The sequence below is a fragment of the Hemitrygon akajei genome, chromosome 4 (genome assembly GCF_048418815.1).
Source record: "Hemitrygon akajei chromosome 4, sHemAka1.3, whole genome shotgun sequence".
Lineage (NCBI taxonomy): Eukaryota > Metazoa > Chordata > Chondrichthyes > Myliobatiformes > Dasyatidae > Hemitrygon > Hemitrygon akajei.
This window is the reverse complement of record NC_133127.1, coordinates 54,181,931-54,207,197: the sequence shown is the minus strand read 5'-3', so window position 1 is coordinate 54,207,197 and position 25,267 is coordinate 54,181,931. Positions and strand designations below refer to the sequence as shown.

Genomic DNA, 25,267 nt, shown 5'->3' with positions numbered 1-25,267 from the left:
CTACAGTGCCAGTCTCCTCTGTCCCTATTCATGTGCCAGGCTGCCAGCAACAAACCAAAATCCCTGGGGGCCATTCTCATGAACTGCTATGTCATATGTCTTTGTTGCTAGCCTGGACATTTTGGTTATTAATTGAAGCTTGTTCATTATAGTAAAAGATCACCTCACTTACAAAAACCCATCAAGTATAATCAAAATAGCAATAAAAACTCATACAGTTCTTTCAACTATGATTACCTTGAACCGTTCTGAAACCCCATCGGTGAAGCTGATGGTAAATTCAGCAATCTTCGGTGCCTGAAGCTTGCTTTTCTTTTGACTTGGCTGGTACTCTGCCCTTGTTTTAACTATAACCTGTGAGTGAAAATAAAACAAAATCAGACTGGCCATTACAAATCCTACCAAATACATACATATCAGCTAAAATATTGAATTCACTTAGCTGTTCAAGATCACATGGAATGTCAATTCCACAAAGCTTAATACTACTTCTAAAGTAAACCATTGTGGTGTGATTTTCAAAGAGCTAATATTTGTTCGAAGTGTCTCAACTGCCTCAAACGTAACAGTAATCATAAGATTTATTTGTTTGGACTAAGGGAAAATAAGTTGTAAAATATCATGGTTGTTATACAACATGTTTATTTAAATTGATTTGTAAAACTATTCCACCTGTAAATAACAGCTCACAATGGTCTTTCCGATTAATGGTAGAGCTGATATTTTTTTGAACTTTGCTGGATAGTTTCTGAAATTTTAGTCCAATCACATTTATGCCTTACTGAAAACCTAAGGGTACCTCCAATTTTCCATTAAATACAACTTTTCACCATAAGTCAAGAAGTCACCACTGTAATTTATTATTTGTGCTGAATTAAGCAAATCTTCTTTATCAATCTTTTTATTAATTAAAGAAAAAGTACATATATATATATATAAACAAGAGGAGAATTGTCTCAAATATTTATATCCATAATAATTCATATAAAAGGTAAAATAAACATTAAGATCATACATAGTATTAATCTAATAGTATATAATAAAAAATAAGATAATCAATTCTCCTCTTATCATTTCATGAAAAGAAGAAAAAAGATAAAGAAACTTTTATCATTTTTATATACATAAAAAAACCTCACTAAACAAAAAAAAGGAAAAAGAGGGAAAAAGGGAACTGGGCAGCTCAGAATTAAGCAAATATAAATGCTACTTTAGACCTTGACTGTTTAGTGATCTGTCTCTGTTTCTCTGACATTAACTCGATAATTAAAGCAGTGTTTTCATTCTCATGCTCAGTTTACTAGCTTAATTAAAAATAATTTTACAAACACAGGAAATTATACCTTCAGGGTGCATTCTTTTTCTCCAAAAGAAACCTGAACACCAGATGCCTTTTATTCAGCAGAACAATGCAACAAATAGCACATATGTGTTTTTTAGTAGCAGAACACAAATGGACGAGAAGCTCTTCCTACTCCTCAATACATAATTAGCTAACTTTTTTCCAGGGACCTTACATCATGGATTTGAGATTATCAACTCCAAGGCAGAACTTTCATTCTGATCTTAGATCCAAGGGTTTCCAGTCAAGGGTCTCATCAGGAAAGTCCTTTCAGGCCCCAATACTTCAGATCAGATTAGATTAGATTCAACTTTATTGTCATTGTGCCGAGTACAGATACAAAGCCAATGAAATGCAGTTAGCATCTAACCAGAAGTGCAAAAGAATAGTGTTATTTACAAAATAACTGCAAGTAAAAAGTAATGTTCGCCATCCTAATAAGTACATTCAACCCTGGAAAGTTTAAACGTGACCCTATTAAGATCTATTTCAGGGGCCACTCTACCACAATCAAATATGATACAACAGAATCAACAATTCAAATTTATTTTAGCTATAAAGCATTTTAGCGCATCATGAAAATATTTTCAACATTCTATTGTTGCAAAGAATATTTTTAAATATATTCTTTATATTTATGCATCCTGTGTGCTATTTGGACATTAAACTTAAATAATTGGATAGAATGGACTCTCATATTAACAACAGAATAAAATAATCCAAGAGCAAAATATTGCAGATACTGAAAATCTAAAATAAAATGTTGTTGAAAATGCTGAAAAAGCTGAAAAGGCAAGTAGCACCCATGAAGAAAGAAATAATTAATGTGTCATCTTGACGCCCTTTTGAAACTTTATCAAAGTTTGATACCCAGTCTCAGAGGTTCTAATGTAGGCAATCAGAAGCTTTGTAAAGCATACACATTTTAAGAAGCATCTGTAGCGGCCAATGGCAAAGATCTAAGAATGCACAACCGACCAGAATTGGAGTAGAACAATACCTTGTTCTACTCCTCCGTGGTGGAGGCCGCGGAGTTGGAAATGGAGTAAAAGAACATTGCTTAAATGTTGGTGGCAAACAAAAAAAGCAGAAGGAACTTTGTTTGAGCTAAGAGACAGACAGAACAACTTTGGATAAATTTGATCTCAAGGAGATTAAAACATGGAAAGTTGGCTAAAGGCGAGTTTAGAATAGTCAAGCAAATAAATGCAAAGTTATGGAGAAGTATTTCAACAGCAGATATACTGAGACAGCAGTGGAGTTAGGAAATATCATGGGAGTGAAATAGATAGACATAGTCTTGGTGAGAATGTACAATTAGAGGATAACCTCTGGGTCATTCAAAAAACCATAAGATATAGGAGGAGAATTAGGCCATTTGGCCTATCTGCTCCACCATTTCATCATGGCTGATCCCATCTTCCCTCTCAGGCCCAATCTCCTACCTTCTCCCCATATCCCTTCATGTCCCAATCAAACAACCTCTGCCTTATATGTATGTAAAGACTTGACCTCCACAGCTATCTGTGGCAACAAATTCTACAGATTCCCCACTCTCGGGCTAAAGAAATTCCTCATCTCCTTTATCCCTCATTCAACATTAAAGGAGGTCATCATTACCATGCTATGCACAAGCTTTTCTACAATGCAACAGAATCTACAATTCAAATTTATTTTAACTATAATGTATTTTGGCACACCATAAAAATGATGATGAAAGGCTCAATATACAGTACATACTTATTGCCCAATCCCTCCCCATTCTTTCCCCCCCCCCCCCCACCCTGTATCCCTCACCATGATAACACTCCCCTCTTCTGGTGACCACATTTCCAGGATCTTCCTTTTGCTTTTCTGCATTTTTACATGGCCAAGCTTAGTTATGTATCCCAATTCTGAAATTGTGGCTTATCATCTGCTCTTTTATTCATTTTTATTAGCTCCCTCATAGTGCCTGGAAAGTTTTCTACATTAAGTGCACAACATTGTCAATGCTTCTTGCTGGACAATGCACATTTAAATGGCAGCTGAAGTCAAAATGAGTAAATGTGATCCCTTCTGTTAAGAGTAAGGGTAGCAGAGTGAGCTGAATACCCTACTGCCAGTGAATACCTCCACTCATAAGGAGTAAAATGCATAAAACAGAGGTTATGTAACATTTATGAAGCCCAATTCCAGCACTATAAAGCACTTTCAAGAGAAAAGAATGAAATTCGCCTGGAAAACAGCAAACTTTTTACCAACAGAAAATCAAAATACAGATATATTCAGACTTGAAATGTGTTGGTGCAAAACTTGAATTACAATAATTAGAGGACAACTCAGTAGTGTAATGGCTTGTGTACCACTATTACTACACCAGTGACCCAGCTTCAGTTCCACTGCTCTCTGTAAGAAGTTTATACATTCTCCCCATGAATGCAGGGGTTTCCTCCAGGTGCTCTGGTTTCTGTCCACATTCCAAAGACATATGTGTTAGCGGGTTAATTGGTTACAGGCATGTAATACGGTGGCGTGGACTTGTTGGGCCACAAGGGGTTGTTACCATGTTGTATCTCTAAATAAAATATAACTTAATAAAAGGAAAGTTCCACATGGCTATTAACTAATCTTTTGAGAAGGCATACAAGTTTATTCATAAGTAATTGTGGAAAGGTACACCAGATCAATGGTAGTTAATGAAAGGGGAAAAAAAATTGAAGGCAAATGTAACAGTTCAGCTTCATTCCAATGTTGAGAGTTTGGTGCCAACTAAAAGGTAAATTAAAACAACAGCATACTTCAATTGATTATGTATTGAGCTGGTAAAAGGCCAAACAAAAAAATCAACTAATCACTTACAAATTCCTAGCATAGCTGATCATAACTGAAGTTTAGAATGTGCTGTTGTTCCTTACAGATTGAAACGCAACACCGCTCTACAGCAGTGAAGAGACTGGCCATGAACTTCAGATGACAATTATATTTGTTCACTGTTAAAGCAGTTTGAGATTTATTCATAAATATAATCACTTTCACAGCCTTAGGCTTGTCCATCTTCTCAGTCCCTCCATGAGAACTGGAGAAGGTAAATCAACTGCATTTTCCAATCCATTTATTTAATGCCAGCCTGGTTGTTTCATTAATTACTCACCGAGCCCATCACTCACACTTTACCATCAATATAACAACCTTCTTATCCACCTCTGACAAAAAGCTTTTCAAATCTTCAGGACCCCAACATGCTTACCTTTTAGTTGAAAGCTAATTTTTGATCACTGTAGATACTGCTACCATTGTTACTGTGGCCTTCTCAATGAGTACACACCCATGCATTTGTTGCTGAAACAGTCTTGGTAAATTGGTAACCAATCAATGTGTTCCTCATTACTTATTGCAACACATCCCTTTGGATCCATGCCAGCTCCTAGCAGAACAACTTCATCAGTATTTCTCTTTGTTACTTTGGCCACTATGTCACAATAAGGCATAATTTACAGTAACTAGTTCACCTGCCCGCACATCTTCGGGATGTGGGTAGAAACTAAAGCATCCAGTTAAGACCATACAGTCACTGAGAGAACATGTAAACTCTACCCTACAGTGCCCAAATTAAAACTGAACCTAGGTCCTTTAAGCTGAAGGCAGCTGTACTAACTGCTACACTAGCATGCCATCCAACAATATTCACCCACAACACCAGTCCATCTTTCACAACCTTCAAAAAACAACAGGTCAGTTGAGATCAGGTGATCATCAAGTCTCAAACTCTCCCTTCACACTTCCAGTTTTAAGAGAGCTGGAACCAAGGGATGAAGGTAGGAGTGGATAAGTGACTAACCCCAGTAAATGAGAGCCAGATCTCTCACTTAAGTTTATTAACAAGATCATACCTCTTTCATCTTTACTACTTGATGAGTGGGATTCTTTAGACTTCAGAAAATGCAGCAAATGTACGAAGCTAAGGTCTCCAGCAACTACTCACCTACAACCTTGTGATCAAACCACTTCTCCATAAAGTCCTATCTCTTCCTTCAAACTCATTTAGTGACACTACCTTCTCTTCGGCAACTACCTCTTCTGGAGAATTCCCCTCCCAACAAGTCTGGCTTCTAACATAATTATGGGAAAGTATTTGAAATTTGGCCCTTTTAGCCTGCTCCATCATTCATCAAGTTCAGAAAGGAAATTCTCTTCACTCCGTTTTCCGGCACCATCCCACTCCCTTGATTCCTTTAATATCCAGATATCTACTGATTTCTGTCTCAGGTGAAATGAATGACTGAGCCTTCACACCACCCCCTGTAGATAATTCCAAAGATTCATTATTCTCTGAGTGAGGAAGATTCTCCTCAGAGCAAAATGATGGTCAAAGATTGTGCATCTTGGGTCTAGACTCCTCAGCCATTCCAGTTCTTTATAGCTAAAAACGTTCTTTCCATCCATCCCATTTAAACGTGTAAAAGTTGGGACAAATTTAAAACAAAACACAAACGTGCTGTGGAGTTTAAATTCCATCATTTTCAGATAACCAATCAGAATCTGTCTTTCACCCTTGTCTTGAAATTCCACTCCATTAAAGAGAGCAGCCACTACATCTTATAGCACATTTGGAGGTCATTCATGGTGTCTTTATTGGGGTGAGCAGAGGCCATCACTGACAATTGTATCTGATTTTTAAACAAGATTCCTGTGACTGTAAATCTTCTTTCTTCGTGTTCATCATTTCATATTTTGTCTACAACTTATGTAACTATACCAATTCTTTCCAAGGTTACTCCAGTACAAAACACAGCATCAATAAAGGGCATGTTGGATCAAAATTTTCATTTATGTTTTCAGATCAGCCAACCAGTTGACAGATGACACATCTTTAAGTTTGTTACTCTCGTTTAATCTGATTCCCAAGCCAATCTTTATGATCAGTGACTGTGAAAAAAGAGCATTAGATGGCAGTAGCTCAGGTGAGCAAAGTTTGATCTCAGACTCTAAGATTTTCCCAATTATGCTATATCTAGGACACTGTAGTATTGCTTTGATTTAATTTTTTTTGGAACAACTACATGGAGGATTTTTCTTATTGTTCTTAAAATAGTATTCAGTAAAATTGGGTATGTTTGGTTGTTCAAAAAATCTTCATTCAAGTGATGCTCCAACTTTCATTCTTTACATAGCACAATTTAATTGAAAAAATAACAACTAAAGTAATTTCAAACTTATTTAATATTCTTTTTTTCTTCATGTGATCACGAACATCTTTTGCCTTTCACCTCCACTTCAAACTGCTCTTATTCTCTTCTGGTCTCTTACTGACATAAAAACATGTCACATCACTAAATGGACCATTTCACAAAAAAATGGTATTATGAATGCCACATGTGGGATTTTTAAACAGAATAAATGAAAATGTAAATAGACATGATTGGCATTAATGACAGCATTTTATAGTGTTATGCCCTCGGCCCCCTCCTTTGTGAGAATCGCAAGAGCCCTAGTCAAGGGGGGGTCAACTGACCCAAGAGGGGGAGAGACGTGCTGAATAGACACAGGAAATGGGAGAGAGAGAGGGAGACGTGCAGAAGACCACGTTCTCCCGAGAAGCAGAATAAAGGCGACATTGACTATTGTCTCATGGAGACCACGTGAAAAGCCCTCGGGCAAAGTGGGCTGTTTGAGAGAGGATCTCAAACATCACCTGCAACCTGATTGACACCTGCGATCCCGTGAAGAAGTATAAAGGAGGGTCTGAGGGGGGGACAACCCTCAGACGCACCAAGGAGACACCAAGGAAGCACGATACCGATTCCCGTGGGAGCGGGAAGCCATTTTGAAGGAAGCCACGTGCGTTAGATTCCAAATTTTGAATCTGTGGCTGGAACCATCGGAAGACCGCTTTTACCTAACAACGGGGAAGCCTGCTCCCCTGATTCCAAGGATTTGCTCTATAAAGACAACGGGCAAGTGTTTATCCTTTCTCAACCATCTCTCTCTCTCCACAACGTGAAACCCCAGCGGTTCCCAAAAGGGAAAAGCCTGCAAACTTCTGAGTGACTCTTTATATTTCAATTGGACTCAGTATTATCCCCTAGACAACTATAGAGCTTATTTCTGATTGATTATTATTACACTGGTGTTTTAGATTGAGTTTTGACGATGTATATGATATGAATGTTTTGTATTAACCATATGTTTGTGCCCCTTTTTGAATAAAACGTTTGAAAATAGTAGCATCCGACTCAGCTGATCCCGCTATCTTTGCTGGTAAGTTACCTGGTTACGAGGTTACGTAACAATAGAAAATAGATTTTGTATTTGGTGTTTAATCAGTTAAAACCATAGAATGCACGTCCTATCATAGTTCATTAACATTTCTCAATTTTGCCCCACAAATATATTTGAGTTACACAGAAGTGATAGCGGGAGTCCTGAGTTTTAGCAACATTCAAAATGTTGGCAATGATTCAAGAAGGAGGCATATGTGTGTTTTTAAAATAATTTCATCTACTAATGATTTTTTTGTAGTGATATGTGATTTCATGCAGTTACTAAATAGAAAAAGTTTATATAATTTGCAAGTTAATAATAATTAAAGAGATATCCAAAACTCATTTCATCTGTGAACATCGGATTGCAGAGTCAAGTGCCTATATCTTCCCTTCTTATACTTTATCTCTGAATGGCATCAGCCACAAGCTGCTGTTGCAGATAAGCAAGATCCACTTGATGAATCCTTGCCAAATGATTCTGTGGAAAAAGCAATACTGTAAGCTGACAGTAGCCCTGTCGTATCTTCAAGAAAAAAAAACACTGTTGTATTAGCAGGCTCTAACCTTCACCACTAAAAGGGAATATTTTCATACTGCTACAACAGAAGAACTCAACCTGCACTTGGACTCCTTTTTGTATTGTACATTTTCTTCACTAGTATCCCACCTTCACTAATATCACAGTTCAAGATTTATATCTTTTTTCTCTTTGAGGGGTTTTGGATTGAGTTAATATATTTTGCAAAGTAAAATGATTATCCTTAATATTCAAAATTAAGTTGTAAGAATTTATTACAATGTTTTCACTTATTTATAGATTAGGAAATGACAATTTGCATTAAAAGGTAGGTCAACCTGTTACTAGAAATCACAATTTCTGCTTACTGAAACTAAAACACTGAGAGGCAATTGCATCATTAAGCAAAGACAGGCCCTATTTGTTTTGAGAATAAGTTAAAGTTGTTTTAAACTGGCATCCCAAGAAAGATGAGGTTATATGTTTTATTGACAGGTTTGAAGAACAAAGAAGTTGAAGACACAGGAAAGGCAAAAAGAACACACAGGCAGTCAGCATGACTTCAGGAGAAAATATTAATTCATTTCAAAACCAAAACAGTCAGACTCTGATAACTGACCTTTAATGTTGCAGCAATTCACTAGCAGGTGTGGGGGAGCACATTTTTGCTTTTGTTCTCTCATAAAAAGTATTGCACATAGCAGAATGAAGGCACTATTTATTTATTGTTATCACTGAGTCATACAGCATTGAAACAGGCTCTTCGGCTTGCTCAGTCTGTGCTGACTAACAAGCGTCTATTTACACCAGTCCTGCCCTAATCCCCATTTTATTCTCCCACATTCCCATGAACTCCCTTTAGATTCCACAACTCACTAACACACTGGAGGCACTGACAGTAAGCCACTAAGCTGCCAACCCATGTAGTTGGGACATGGAAGTAAACTGAAGCATCCAGAAGGAATCTGTGATCACAATAGTGTTGGAGGTTGGGATTGTGCCCGTGTCATTACGGCTGCAGAACAATAACCACATCTGCCATTGTGCCATCCCTGGTAGAGTTGTGGTTTCAATTGCTATCTTTATACTGACTTCAGATTATACTTGGGGTTTTCTTTTAGCGTGTCGCACCAGACAGTCAGTTATTCTTGTCTGGCACGTGGTGTCAGGATCGGTCTCCTTTCGGATTAACCGAGTCACGGTATGAACGTTCCTGACTTGACCTTTGTTTTTCTTATGAGGCCAAGTGGCTAGCTCGATGCTCAACCCAACACAGATGGAAAGCGTGCTCGGGGGTGGCTCGACTTGGATTTGAACTCTGGAGCCCTTGCTCCGGAGTCCGGCGCTGATGCCATTGCACCACCAGCCGGCTGATTATACTTTGGTCAATTTCGCAGTAACTAGGAAGCACACTAGTTTTTCCATTGCCATTCATCTCAGGTTACTACAGACTTCTGATTTTGCTAGGCACACAGACCATACCCAAAAGTGGGCAATAATTGAACCCAAGATGTCAAAAGCAAGCCAACATTTTTAGCTATCAAGATGCTAATATTATTGTTTAAGGAAAATACACCAATAGGAGTAACACCTTGAACTGACTTTTGAAAACTGGGTAATGATTTTCCCTGTCATCTTGTGTTTATAATGTTTCATTTGTAACTCAGGCAGATTAATCATGTCATATTGATGATTAATTTTCCTCTGCATCACACTAGTTACTCCAATACTATGAAGAAGTGTGTTAATTCCTGCATGTCTTTGACAAAGTCCCACATGGGAGGCTGATCCAGAAAGTTCCATCGCTTGGCATCCAGGATGAAGTAGTAAACTGGATTTGATGTTGATTTCACAGGAGCAGCCGCAGAGGGATAGTAGATGGTACCTTCTCTGACTGGAGGCCTGTAACTAGTGAAATATGCAGGGGTCGGTGCTGGGTCTATTGTTGTTTGTTACCATCAATGGTTCAAGCTCAAGTATAAATTCAATTTTATTGTCATTTCAACCATTTACATGTCTACCACCAAACAAAACAACATTCCTCCGGACCAAGATGCACATCAGAGTACGTTTAACTCACACACATTACGCAGAATAATATTACCGCAATTAAATTAACAAATAATAAAGTGTATTACATGACAAGTTTAAAAAAACAGTATTTTTTCTTTTCTTCACCCCTTTTTTCTAATCTCTGAATTTTTTTCTCTCCTCTCTGTAAATGGTTGATAAATACTCGTCTTGAATTTATAATTTTCCCCTTCCTCTCCTTTTTTTTTACTTTATTTCCCTTTCTCTTACTTTATTCTTCTATAATTTTTCGCGGGTAGGTTAGTTTTGGTTTTCTTCCAATTTTCTCTGTATTAAATTTTATATTTCTGCAGAAGGTGTTCTAATCTATAGTTATGTTTTCTAGTGCATAGTTACTATTTGCTATAGTATTTATACGGAACTGCTGTTAATGACACAGATCTGGAAGTTGTATTTGGGTTAATTTTTTTGGTAGAGCTAGCTACTTGTTTTGGTAGCCGTCTAGTTTTGGGTTGTGTAGATGGGGTGGGTTTTCCAGTTCCAACATCACTCACTGTATTTATTGTTTCTCTTTATTGCTCAGGACATGTATATGTTTTGATTTTACGAATCTATGTTTACATCTCTGCTCCCAGACTGCTATTGTACTGCTTGACTTTTTATATGCCTGCTGCCTTTTATGCATTAGTAATTGATAATGGCTAGTGCACTTAAATTCGTGAGCTGGAATGTAAAGGGATTGAATCACCCTGTTAAAAGGAGGAAGGTATTCTCACATATCAAACAACTCAAAGCTGACATTGCTTTCCTTCAAGAAACTCATATTCGTTGTTTTGATAACTCCCGGCTTCTGTCAAAGTGGGCGGGTCAGCATTTTCATTCATCCTTTGCTGCTAAAGCTAGGGGAGTCTCCATTCTTATTAACTCAAATATTCCTTTTGAACTCCATAATAAAATATCTGATACAAATGGCCGTTTTGTTATTGTTTCTGGTAAACTATATAACACTAAAGTTGCACTAGCAAACCTGTATGCCCCCAACTTTGATGATGTTAACTTTTTTGAATGGTTTTTTCCCTCACCATCAGACTTAAACTCATACTCTCTTATACTGGGTGGTGACTTCAACTGTTGGTTGGATCCTAATCTGGATCGATCGTCCTCTGTTACCAGATCACCTACTAAATCTGTCTTAGCTATCCAATCGTTTCTCTCTAATTTTGGTATCTCTGATATATGGCGTTTCCTCCATCCTACGGAGAGAGATTATTCTTTTTTCTCACATGTTCACCATACCTTCACTAGAATTGACTATTTCTTACTCGATAACCAACTTATTCCATTTGCCCACTCTTGTGACTATCAGAGTATACTGATTTCTGACCATGCCCCAATTACCCTCTCTCTGAACTTTCCTGGTCTCCCTCAGAGGAATAAACACTGGCGGTTTGATTCAACTTTATTATCGGATGATGATTTTTAAAAATTTATTAAGGATCAGATAACCTTTTATTTTAACACTAATACATCACGTGAAGTGCCATCCCAGATTGTCTGGGATGCCATGAAAGCATATCTGAGGGGTCAAATAATCTCTTACACAGCAAATCTCAACAGAAGATCCCGTGCAGATCGATGAGACCTCATTAACCAGATTAAAGAATTGGATCAAATATATGCCCAAACTAAGAACCCTGAATTATACAAGAAGTGCGTTGAACTCCAAACTAAATTTAACCTTCTGTCCACTCAACCTGTCGAACGCCAACTTCTTGAAAGCAAGAGTCGCTTTTACGTTCATGGGGATAAGTCTGGTAAATTCCTAGCCAATCAGCTGAGGCATTCCAAAGCCAAACAACATATTACAAAGATCCGGAAGGAGAACGGAGACTTTACATCGGATCATTTAGAAAATAATGACGCATTTAAAAAAATTTATTCTCGGCTTTATTCCTCTGAATCTCTGAATGACAATATCTCTGTTGATCAATTTTTACAGAATCTGAATATCCCCTCACTTTCATCTGTTTTCAAAGCCAAACTCAATGCGCCTATATCATCAGAAGAAATATCTTTTGCAATTTCTGCACTGTCCTCAGGGAAATCTCCTGGACCTGATGGGTTCCCTGTAGAATTTTATAAATCATTCTCTTCACTTCTTTCTCCTCAGTTACTTTCAGTATTATCTGACTCGTTTAATTACAGCAAATTGCCACCCTCTTCCAATGAGGCATCTATTATTCTTCTTTTAAAAAAGGGCAAAGACCCAACAGAGTGTTCCTTGTATAGGCCGATCTCTCTGCTCAATGTTGATGTAAAGATCTTAGCTAAAGTTTTGGCTTATAGATTAGAAACCGTTATTCCCTCCATTATCTCTGATGACCAAACAGGCTTTATTAAAAACCGTCTCCCTTCTTTTAACATTCGGCATTTATTTAATATCTTATACTCATCTCCAACTGGGATTCCTGAATGTGTTATTTCCCTCGATGCGGAGCAAGCATTTGATCGTATAGAGTGGAACTACCTTTTTGCAGTCTTAGAAAAACTTGACCTCGGCCAAAGTTTCATCTCTTGGATCCAATTGCTGTACCTGTGTCCTACTGCTTCTGTTTTAACTAATTTTCAGAAATCCCAAGTATTTAATCTCAAACGTGGCACCCGTCAGGGATGCCCTTTAAGTCCCTTTCTCTTTGATTTGGCTATAGAACCTCTGGCGATAGCATTTCGAAACTGTCCTGAATTGACCGGGATTTGGAGAGGGGGTGTTGAGCATAAAGTTTCTCTCTATGCTGATGACTTATTACTCTTTCTCTCAAATCCGTCTACATCCTTACCTCTAATGTTTTCACTTCTAGACCAGTTTAGCTAGATCTCTGGCTATAAACTTAATTTACATAAGAGTGAACTTTTCCCAATTAATAAAGAAGCACAAGAACTAACATTTCGTGATCTCCCTTTTAAAGTAGTCCATAATCAATTTACTTATCTTGGAACTACAGTCACAAGGAAGTTTAAAGATCTCTTTTGTGAAAACTTTGCCAATCTTTCATGTGCTATAAAACAGAGTCTGGTAAAATGGTCACCTCTATCTATGTCTTTGGTAGGTCGTATTAATGTTGTTAAAATGTATGTTCTCCCCAAATTTTTATACTTATTTCAATCTATCCCAATTTTTATTCCTAAATCTTTTTTTGATTCCTTAGACTCTATTATTTTGTCATATCTGTGGCAGAATAAGCGCTCTAGAATTAATAAAATCCATCTCCAAAAATCTAAAAAAGAGGGTGGCATGGCTTTACCTAACTTTCGTTTATATTATTGGGCAGCTAATATACGTTGTGCTACCTTTTGGTCTTTCTTCCACGGCCAACCCGAGTGCCCTAACTGGGTGGCAATGGAGTTGAGCTCCACTAAAGAATTATCTATCTCTGCACTTCTTGGCTCTGCACTCCCTAGTAGTCTGCCCAGATCAATAGCTAATCCTCTTGTTAGACACACTTTGCGTATATGGGCTCAGTTCAGGAAATGCTATGGTTTACAGGGGTTTTCCATTTCCAGCCCTGTCGCACATAATCACCATTTTTTTACCTACTACGTACGATTCAGCATTCCATGTTTGGTGTAGGAAGGGCATTAGACATTCTGAAGATCTTTTCATTGATAATCGCTTCGCTTCTTTTCAGCAGCTCTCTGTTAAGTTCAATCTGCCTAACGCTCATTTTTTCAGATATCTCCAAATCCGAAACTTTATTGCTCCTTTAATTCCTAACTTTCCTGAAATGCCTGCGAAAAATGCTATGGACCTATTTCTTTCCATTAACCCACTAGGTAAAGGTTTAATATCAATTATCCGAGATAAACTAGCAGCCTTACGACGGGCCCCTGTGGATAAAATTAAAATGGCCTGGGAGCAGAATTTAAATATCTCCTTATCCGAGGAGAGCTGGGACTCAGTTCTCAAATCGGTTAACTCAACCTCTCTTTGTGCTCGCCATTGCCTTTTACAGTTTAAGATTGTTCATAGAGCCCATATGTCTAAATCTAAACTATCTCGATTCTACCCTAGCATTAGTCCGCTCTGTGATAAATGCAAGAGGGGCGTGGCCTCTCTCATCCATATGTACTGGTTCTGTCCTAGCTTGGAGAAATTCTGGAAAGATGTCTTCACTACGTTATCGTGTATTCTGAATCAGCACCTAGAACCAAACCCCTTAATTGCTCTGTTCGGTTTTTGGGGCGAGACAGATTTATGTCTGGGTCCGACCAAATGCCGAATATTATCCTTTGCCTCTCTCCTGGCGAGACGCTTGATCCTCCTTAGATGGAGAAATGTTGCCCCGCCCACCCATGTGCAATGGCTTAACGACATTATGGCCTGCTTGGACCTCGAAAAAATTCATTATTCAGTTCTTAATTCGGATAAAGTTCCATAAGGTCTGGGGACCTTTTATCGAGTACTTTCATAACCTTCCTCTTGACTAGGGTTTTTTTTTTGTTTTTTTTCTTCTTTTCGGTCCCTTGCTTTCAGCTCCCTTTTTTTTCTGGTAGTAGGCATTATTATCCTCTGTTGCTAAGTGTATTCACAGTCTGGGAGTTTGACTGTCCTGACTTATACTCTCTATATTGTGTTGTGGTCGGTCTGGAGTTGTTTTTTTCTTGTATTGTGGGGCTTGGGGAGGATACTAAGCTTACTTGTCTTTAATTTAGGTGCTTTTTTGTTAAATTCTCTTCCTTTGTAGCATATTGTTATTGTATGCTTAATTTTGTACTGTATTAATGTTCCTCATTGGGATTTGGGGTTTTTAATTTGTAAAATGTTTTGAAAAACTAATAATAAAAAAAAAATTTAATAAATAATAATAATAATAAACAGTATAGCACCACTGCCGCTTCATATGTGGTGAGACCTGGGTGGTGGCAGGAGCTCAGCAGTCTCCAACCTGGGGGAAAAAGCTGCTCCCCATCCTATCAGTCCTTGTCCTGATGGTAGGGGGTCAAAGTGACTTTGGACAGATGGGAAAGATCACTGGCAATGCTAAGGGCTTCTGTATATGGAGCTCTTGGTGTATGTCAGCTCCATATGAAGAGAGACCTTGATTATCTTCTCAGCAATCTGCACATCCTTTGTAGGGCCTTGTAGTTCCCATACCAAACATGATGCAGTTAGTGAGTACACTCTCAGTGGTGCTCCAGGAAAAATTGGTGAGAATAGAGAATGGTGGGGGGGGGGAGGGGAGCCTTGTTCACCTCAATATCCTCAGGAATTCTGGATTTGGATCTGGATAATGGTGTGGTAAACTGGATCAGCAAATTTGCAGAAGACATCAAGATTAGTGTACATAGTGGTCAGTGAGGAAGGCTATCAAAGTTTGCAGTGGAATCTGGGCCAGCTGGAAAAATGGCAGATGGAATTTAATGCAGACAAGTGTGAGGTGTTGCACTTCGGGAGAAAAAACCAAGGTAGTACTTACACAGTGATTAGTAGGGCACTAAGGATGAAATTGAACAGAGGGATCTGGATCCATAATTCCTTGAAAGTGGTGTCACAGGCAGATAGGGTTGTAAAGGGAGCTATTGGCGCATTGGCTTTTATAAATCAAAGTATTGAGTACGGGAGTTCAGATGTTATGTTGAAGTTGTATATGCTGGCGAGGCAACATTGGAGTGTTGTGTGCAGTTCTGGAGGAAAGGTATCAATAAAAACGAAAGAGTATGGATAAATTTTACTAGGGTATTGCAACAACTTGAGAACCTGAGTTATAGAGAATAGGGTAGGACTTTACTCTCTGGTGGGTAGGAGAATGACGGAATATTTGATAAATGTATACAATATTATGAGGGGTATAGGAAGGGTAAATGCAAGCAGACTTTTTTCTACTGAGGCTGGGTGAGACGAACGATAGATCATCGGTTAAGGGTGAAAGATGAGCTGTTTTAAGGGGAACATGAGGGAGAACTTCTTCACTCAGAGGGCGGTGAGAATGTCGAACAAGCTGCCAGCGGAAGTGGTGAATTTGCGTTTAATTTAAAAATTTAAGAGATGTTTGGATAAGTACATGAATGGGAGGGGCATGGAGGGCTATGGTCCAAATGTGGGTAGATGGAACTAGGCAAAATAACAGTTTAGCATGGACTAGATGAGCTGCAGGGTCTGTTTCCGTGCTGTAGTATTCTATGACTATAAATACACAAAGAGGTAAGAGTTCCATTCAATATGCACCACTTTACCAGCAAGTTTTTTTAATGCCAGAAACATGTGTTCTACTTAAAACTCAAATTGTATTCCTACAGCAAGATGTCTCAATGTTGATTCCTGAATGCTCATTGCTATGATTGCCATTTTAATTAACTCTGACAATCAAAATTATCATGGGATGGTTTCCAGGGGATCATGAACCACCTGTCCATCTTTCAGGTGCTCAATTGCAATGACTGCCAATATATAATGATTGAATGTTTTAATTTACTTCCAGTGGCAAACCATGAAGTAGCTCTAAATATTGGACATTTAGTAGCTCATTAATGGTGTCCTGGGGATAGGTTCTTCTTTGGCTGTGACTGCATTAACTACTGGTTGAACTCATCTGCTGACTTTGTTTACTTGAGGTGGAAGAACAAGTTCCATAGTTCAGTTGTATTATACATGATTGGATGTCTCTTAATCTTCCTCTTAAATGGTCCAGATCTGATTTTATTCTGAAATAATTGCTGAATGACTCAATAGTGAAATATTTTCCATTCCTTCCTACTAGAGCTACATCAGGAAGATGGCATTACTGCAGCTGTAAACCCACGGTATCTAATACGATAATGCACATCATAAGATCACCAAAAGTAGCAAAATTGTTTCAATAAGCTCCCACAACAAAACTAATAAGAGATGAACATTATAGGAAATATCCTCTCCACATCCGCTCTACCTATGCCTTTCAATATTTTGTAGGTATCAGTGAGATCCACCTTCATTATTCTAAACCCCAGTGAGTACACGCCCAGAGCCATCAAAAGCTCCAATACATTAACCTGTTCATTCCCAGGATCATTCTCATGAACCTCCTCTAGACACTCACCAATGCCAGCACATTCTTTCTTAGACAAGGGGCCCAAAATTCCTCACAATACTCCAAGTGTAGATTGACCAATGTTTTATAAACCTCTGCATTATTTCTTTGCTCTTAAACCAAATCCTCCCAAAATGAATGTTTAACTTTTCATTTGCCTTACCACAAACTCAACCTTGGAGGTTAACCTTTAGAAAATCCAACACTAGAACTTCCAAGTCCATTTGCACCTCTGATTTCTGTATTCGCTCCCCTTTTGAAAATTTATCTGTGACTTATTCCTTCTGCCAAAGTACATGACCATAAAATTCCCTATATTCTATCAGCCACTTCTTTACACATTCTCCTAATCTGCCCAAATCCTTCTGCAGACTCCCAGAGTTCTGAACATTGTCTGTCCCTACATCTATATTTGTATTGTTCACAAGCTTGGCTGCAAAGCCATTAGTTCCATCATTCAGATCGTCAACATATCATGTGAAAAGTAGCAGACCCAATACTGACTCTTATGGAACATCAACAATTACCAGCAGCCAACCAGAAAAGACTCCCTTTATTCCCACTTTCTTCCTCCTGTGGCAATATCACGTGCATTGATGTGCCAGTACATGATTGGTCAGAGCACTGAGTATGCGCAAGATTGCTAGAATGTTCCAGCACGTGGCTGGGTTAAGACATGTTTGCTTATTAGTGTAAATAAAAATTCTCCAATTCTTCCAGAATATGATTCTTCACCCACAATACATTTAAACAGAAGTAACATAACACCTCCCGCCAGTCAGCCAATTCTCTGTCCATGCTAGTAACTTTCCGATAATACCATGGGCTCTTTATCTTGTTTAGCAGCCTCCTGTGCAGCACCTGGTCAAAAGATTGAAAATCCAAGTAAGCAACATCCATTGACTCTCCATTGTGTATCGTGACTGTTATTTCCTCCAAGAATTCCAACAGATTTTTAGGCAAGATTTCCCTTTAAGGGAACCATACTGACTACAACAACACATCCATCACCTGATCCTGCATCCCTACTTCATTTAATTTGTTCCAATTTGGTATATTTTTAGATAACTATTTTTTAAAAACCTACCTGCTCTTTTCTGCTATTCACCTGTGCCTTCTTGGCAAAGCCTCAGATCTTAGACTCTTCCACTGGCTCCCCACACATACACCAATCCAAAATGGCATCTGCCTCTCCTTGGCGAAGCCTCTTGAGGTAAAGGCTCATTTCCCCACTCTAACTCTGCTCACTCCAAAAAACAGCCACTCTGTTTAAATCACACTTATTTTTATTGGCTCAAGTGAAACTCCAACATAAGGGGATTTGCTGATTTCAATTATTCCTGCTCTTGCACAGATCTCACTCTTGCTATTCCAATGTTAAATTCATGCAATATGCCTTGCTCTTCACTAACATATGCAATGAGATGTACTGTTCACTAACATTCAAAACTTCCTGTTCACTAACAAACACGAGACTGACTATTCAGTAACATCCAAATGACACTTGCTTGTTCACTGAAGTTCAATAAACTTGTTGGGTAATAGAATCCTAAAACAAGGTTAAATCTAGTGTCATTCTGCCATATTTAAAGACAAGGATGACCTGCTAATTACACAGGATAGCACCACTCATTAAGAAATTCAGAGTTCAATGAGTCTGCTACAGGGAGGAATACAAGTGCAAGTTTTGTTGAGCAAGAGAACATACTGCACACAAGTTAATAATTTATAGATAAATATTAAATGTATTATTTAAAAAGTGATATTATTGTTCAATAAAATTCAGCCAGTTTTACATCAAACTTTAGAAAGCTCATTAAAAATTTAACCAGATCTTTGTTAAGAAACAAACAAAATCCACAGTAATGAATCAAGACATGACAATCAGGGCTGAAATGCAGCACTGTCCAGCGACTCAGGTTCAATTCTGATATCCAACGTTGACACATAGATTGTACATTCTGATTGCAACATATAGGTTTTCCCTAATTGCTCTGATTTCTCTCATATCCCAATAAAGTGCTGGCCAGTAAGTTAGAAGGCCACTGCAAATTACCCATAGTGTGGATGGGTGACCAAAGAAAAAGAAAGAATGAACAGCCATATAATAGATCACTACAAAATAAAACGGGGACTGGAATTGATTAAATTGTTCTGACAATGTAGCCTCAATATGTTGAATGACTGCCTTCCATGGTGTAAGGAAAAGCAAAATAATAAATTGCTATGTGGACAAATGTTGTTAACAGATTATTTACCAAAATGTAAACTATTTAAGGAAAAGTCCTTTACTGGCTAATGGATACATTTCTGAAGTTTCTCATTGTACTTTAATTAACAGTACTACACCTTAAACACAAGAGATTATGTAGATGCTGTAAATCTAGAGTAACGCAGGATCTATGGAAATGAATAAACAGTCAAAGTTTCAGGCTGAGACCCTTCTTCAGGACTGGAAACGAAGAGGAAAGATGCTAGAAGAAAAAGCTGGAAAGAGGGGAAGAAGGACAAGCTAGAAGCTGATAGGTGAAGGCAGGTGGGAAAGGTAAAGGGCTGGAGAAGAATGAATCTGATAGGAGAGGAGAGTGGACCATGGGAGAAAGGGAAAAAAGAGTGACACCAAGGGAGGTGATAGGAAGATGAGGAGAAGAGGTAAGAGGCCAGAGGGAGGATAGAAGAAGAGGGAAGGAGGAGGGCAAAAAAATTACCAGATGTACAAATTGATGTTCATGATATCAGGTTGGAGGCTAACTAGATAGAATACGAGCTGTTGTTCCTCCACTCTGAGAGTGGCCTCAGTATGGCAAAAGAAGAGGCCAACGACTGACATGTCAGAACAGGAGTGGGAAATAGAAATTAAAATGGTTGGACCCTGAGAAATTTTGCTTTTAGCAGATGGAGTGGAGGTGCTCAACAAAGCGGTCCCCAACATACATCAGGCCTCACCAATCTAGGTAGAGGAAGCTGCACCGGGAGCACCAGATACAATAGACACCCCAACAAATTCAGAGGTGAGGTGTTGCCTCACATGGAAGGATAGCTTTGGGCCCTAAATGGAGGTAATGGAGGTAAGGGAGGAAGTGAATGGACAGTGTAGCACCTTACCCTTGCAATAATTCACTTCAACACAGAAATATAACCAATCTGTCTGATTAATTGGACAATTCTTCCATTGCCCGAAAGGGAATTGGCCATATGCCCGGGGCACGCAATTGGTTCCAGCATGGCCCTGGGAACAGTTTTTCTGCAGGGAACCTGGCTTGCTGTGTTTCAGCGTGGCTACAGCGCAGCTCAGGGGCTGCCTCATAACAGACAGCCTGCCGCTCTCACAGGACAGCTTTGGCAGCTGCTGTTATTTCGCCCCCAGGTTCTCCTGCTGTCAAATCTGTTAGCTTTACCAAGCAACTGTGAATGTCTTTGACATTTAGTCAGTAACACATAGGACCTGTTAAAAAAAAAGAAAAACACTTAAAATAATTAATTTAATGCCTTGAAAAGCAGAATAAGAAAAACTAAATTTGTGAGATAAAAAATATTTTTGGAAACCTTTCTCTTGGACATCATTATTTCCCATTCATCTGAATCAAACAGCTATGCTTACGCCAGATTTTAAAGTGGTCAACTTCCATGTTTCAGAGCCTGGGATCTGGAAAAACACAAAACTACCCCAACGGATTGCATAAGGAATCCCTAAGTGGAATCTCAGTCAGTACTTCAGTACTGGAAACCAAGGCGTTCACAGTTAACTATGATGAGACTGTTGCTCTAAGAGGAGAAAACCGGCCTATAATTGCAATGACAAGATATTTCAAATCAATTGCATATAACAAATCTATCTACCAGCTTGTTAATAAAAACTATTACCACCAGTTTCAACCCAATACTTTGAACCCACTACCTCAATATTTTCACTCTCCTTTCGCACTTAATGTAATTTTTAAAAATATTTTTTATTGTAATTTATAGTTGTTATTATTATTATGAATTTCAATGTACTGGTGCCACAAAACAACAAATTTCACAATATATGACAGATATTAAATCTAATTCTGATTCTAATCCACTATGCATAAACTATATTTCAAGTCAAATCAAGTTTCTTGTCATTTAACTACATATAAAGCACAATAGTACACATGATAACTTAAGAGGGCAAGGATAAGATCTACCAATGAACAACACATAAGTAACAAACTAAAGTGCATTAATATTAAATATAGTGAGGTACGGAACAGATTAACACTTCGAATAGGATGTGGCCAGGAGTTCAGAAGCCTAATGACTGGTTTATTATCACCGGCATGTCCCTTGAAATTTGTTAACTTAGCAGCAGCTAATGTAATACATAGCATGTATTACAATGTAATACATAATCGAGAAGAGAATAGTAATAGTAATAAATAAACAAGTAAGTCAATTCCAGTATCCTCTCAGCTGTTCTCACAGTCCTTTGTTGAGGCTTCAGGTTTGATGTTCAACTACTCCCATACCAGATGGGAATGTAACTTGTCAGAATGCTCTCAGTGATGCTCCTGTAAAATGCAGTTAAGATGGGGGCGGGGGGGGGAGCCTTGCTTGCCTCAATCTTATTAGGAAGTGGAGACACTGCTATGTCTTCTTGTTCAGGGAGGTGATATTAAGAGACCAGGTGAGATCATCCATGATGTGAACTCCATGGAACTTGGTGCACTTAACTCTCTGTATGGAGGAGTCATATATTCACAGAGGGGGATGGTTTGTCTGCACCTTCCTGAAGTCCACAATGATTTCCTTTGTCTTCTCCACATTCAGGCTTAGGTTGTTCTTCTCACACAAATCCACCAGCCACTCCACTTCCTCTCTATACTCCATTTTGTCACTGCTCTTGGTAAGGCCAACCACGGTTGTATCATCCACAAACATGATGACACGGTTTGAACTGGATCATGCAGCACAGTCATGTGTCAGCAGTGTGAACAGCAGCGGACCGAGCACATAGACTTGGGGTGTGCCAGTGCTCAGCATAATGGGACGAGAGATGTTGCTGCCCACACTGACTGACTATAGCCTTACTGTTAAGAAATCAAGTACGTATCCAATTGCTGAGGTTGGTGTTGAAACCCAGTGAGGAGAATTTCCCCACCAGTTTCTGAGGTATGATGGCATTGAACGCTGAACTGAAGTCTATAAACAGCAGTCTGGCCTATGAGACAGGACAGAGTGGAGGGCAGAGACTAATGCATCATCAGAGGATCGATCTGAGTGATGTGAACTGGAAAGGGTGCAGTGTAGCTGGGAGAAAGGCTTTAATGTGCTCCAAGACCAGTCACTCAAAGCATTTCATAATGGTTGATGTTAATTCCACAGGACGATAGTTATTCACAAAGGTTACTGTCACCTTCTTTGGCACTGGAATGATGGTTTCCGCCTTGAAAACCAAAGGGACAATGGATTGTTCCATCAATCCACTGTGTATATGGTTGTTCTATCAAAAAAATTACAAAGGAACCTTTTCACTTTAATCACCATCTCATTTATTTTGAGAGAACTAGATGATCTGCGCAAGAACAATTCATCATAACCTGTAGGTAAAATAACCAGACTGCTTCAGAACCTTAGCACCAGAAAAGTACATTGCCCAGTAATAAAAAGGTTGCCACTTTCTGGTGCTACTGATAGAGCAAGAAATTCCTATGGCAAAATATAGACAAACTAAAGTCCAAAACTAAGAAATTCACCTGTGCATTTAATGACATGCATGAGTTTGCTGTGCTATGTCGAAGTGAAAGAAAGCCAGTCAGGCATGGGTCACATCCCTTGGGTGCAGGGGTGATGCTGGCTAACTTATTTTGTGCTTCAAGAAGCCAGCTTTGAATAGCACTGTTACAGGGCTTTAACAGCTTGGCTGTTCCAACGTTGCTCAAAGACAAGCGCTTCTCAGTACAACAATTTCCTGGGCAACATTCCATTGAAAGTCACATCAGATGCATAATCATGATAATCATCCAGAAGTGCCCAGCTGAAATTCCACATCAGCATGCTTTGAACCAGAAGTACTTACAACTGTGTTCCGCTACACAAATAACCAATTTTCTCAATTTGCTACTGGGAAAAAAAACACACTGCATCCACATTTATATTAAAGCAGTTCTTGTCTGAACTACTTTGAAACAGCTATTAATAAGTTATTTAAAATCCTAAAGAATAAGAATATAAAACACACTGATGAAATTATTCCCTCTGCAGTCCACATCAAAACTTTAAAGAACAGCAAGAAAACCCAAGTCACAATTTTAGCCTTTATCAACACTGCAGGTCTTGGGAAAATATCCACTCATAGTGTGGATTATTCATATAACTTTTCAAACAGGGTTTAAATTACAGGAATTAACCCTTTATTCAAGAGGATATATGCATCCATAATTATTGCTATCCCAATGTCATCACATTAAAATATAAACTCTTGATCACATACCAGTCAAAGACTGGTAAAACATGTTAATCAGGTGAGGCATAACAAAAAGGCCGAACATGTTAACATTAGTATTTTACCCACTATTGTTCTCAAAGGAAGTTGTAAACTATGTTTCAAAAACATGTAGAATTCTTCTTTTACTAGATTGTTTCAAATTTAGCACCCTTTGTAAAAAAAAAATCCAAGGAACTCAACAGGGCATAGTGGTTAAACATCCATCACACATGGAATATTTTTTCTGTTTTGTGTCAACATTCATAGACTTCACTAGAAGTGTTATTCAGAAAGCAAAGTACATGAGATTAAATAAAAATATAAATAAATTTTCAAATAACAAGAATTATTAAAATATCTTTCTGAGGACAGACTAAATGTGTTTTTCAGGTCCAGGGTGAATATAGCACGGTAGATGTGATTTAGTTAAAAGTGAAAATATTGTATGAAAACGCGAACTTCACACCAAGTCAGTCACATCTTGCATCTGTGAAATCTACAGCAGCATTTGGCACAGAAGAGCAGGGCATCATTGCTATTAACTTGCAAATACATTGTTTAACCCATGGAAGTTGCCATCCACTTTATACAGCAGTGACTGAAAGCATTCAGCTTCACCATCATCACCATGAACTTGATTGCAAATCATGCAATCTTCATCACCACCTCATATTATTATTTAGTAACAGATATCAAGCAACACAAAGCCTACAGTAGTTACTGTAGTCTTTGCATTGCAAAACTGTAGCCACAGACTTCTTAGGGGTACATAACTGCAACATAATACTGTATCCTGATCAGGCAGTGCTATCTACTTTTTCAAGGATACATCAATCCTATAATGAACAACTGCATTATACATTCTGTTGAGAAGAATGATGAAAGCTCACACATCAAACTGTCATTTTCCAACAGATTTAAAGCAAAATTAGCACGAGATGCACATGGGCTTTGCATACCTACCCGGGTTTCTCCTTCAGTTCCTTTCTTCCTTACTCTGTAATTTCTCTGCTCCTGCTCCAATAATGGCACTGTTTCTCTGCTGGGTTCAGTTCAATGCAAGTTGGACATTGCCCTTGTAACTGTTCAAGAGCAAGACTGGAGCACAAGTGTATCTCACACAAGTCCAATTCTAATTTCCTACACCAGCATTTTGAAACAGGAGTAGGCTTTTAGCCCCATTCCCTCCCTAAACTTGTTCTACCATTCCATTAATTTATGGATGATCTGCATCTTACCTCCATCTTGGTTCCACGGCTCATAATACCTCTTTCCTAATTCAAATCTAGTGATCTCGGTGGCAATATGTTCAATTGACAATATACCGGGGAGGAGGAGAAAAATATTCAACATTTCACTGTGTGACTGTGAAAGCTTGCTTCCCAACATCACCCTTAAATATTCAATGCCTATAAAATTAGATAAAGCTCAAAGAGCAACAACTGGGATTCCCTCCCCAATGAAGAAGCTGGAGTTTCACGATGTCACAGCTGACTTCAGACAGCAACATCCCAATCTAGATCAGTGGATTGCCAATCCTGTTTTTGAATAAAAGGCAAGAAAACAATTATTCCAGCAGGTTTTTGGAGATATGTTGAAATAAATATATAGGCAATTTTC

At 38.5% G+C, this 25,267-nt stretch overlaps 1 protein-coding gene across 2 annotated transcripts in view; it reads right to left on the bottom strand.

The window, feature by feature from the left end:
* Positions 1–25,267, bottom strand: part of LOC140726356 (neuronal vesicle trafficking-associated protein 1-like) — an 87,810-nt gene that overhangs the window by 55,377 nt on the left and 7,166 nt on the right. For both annotated transcript variants that reach the window (XM_073042627.1, XM_073042628.1), the window contains exon 3: positions 238–354. In XM_073042627.1, the coding sequence (XP_072898728.1) occupies positions 238–354 (117 nt within the window). The remainder of the gene's footprint in view (positions 1–237; positions 355–25,267) is intronic.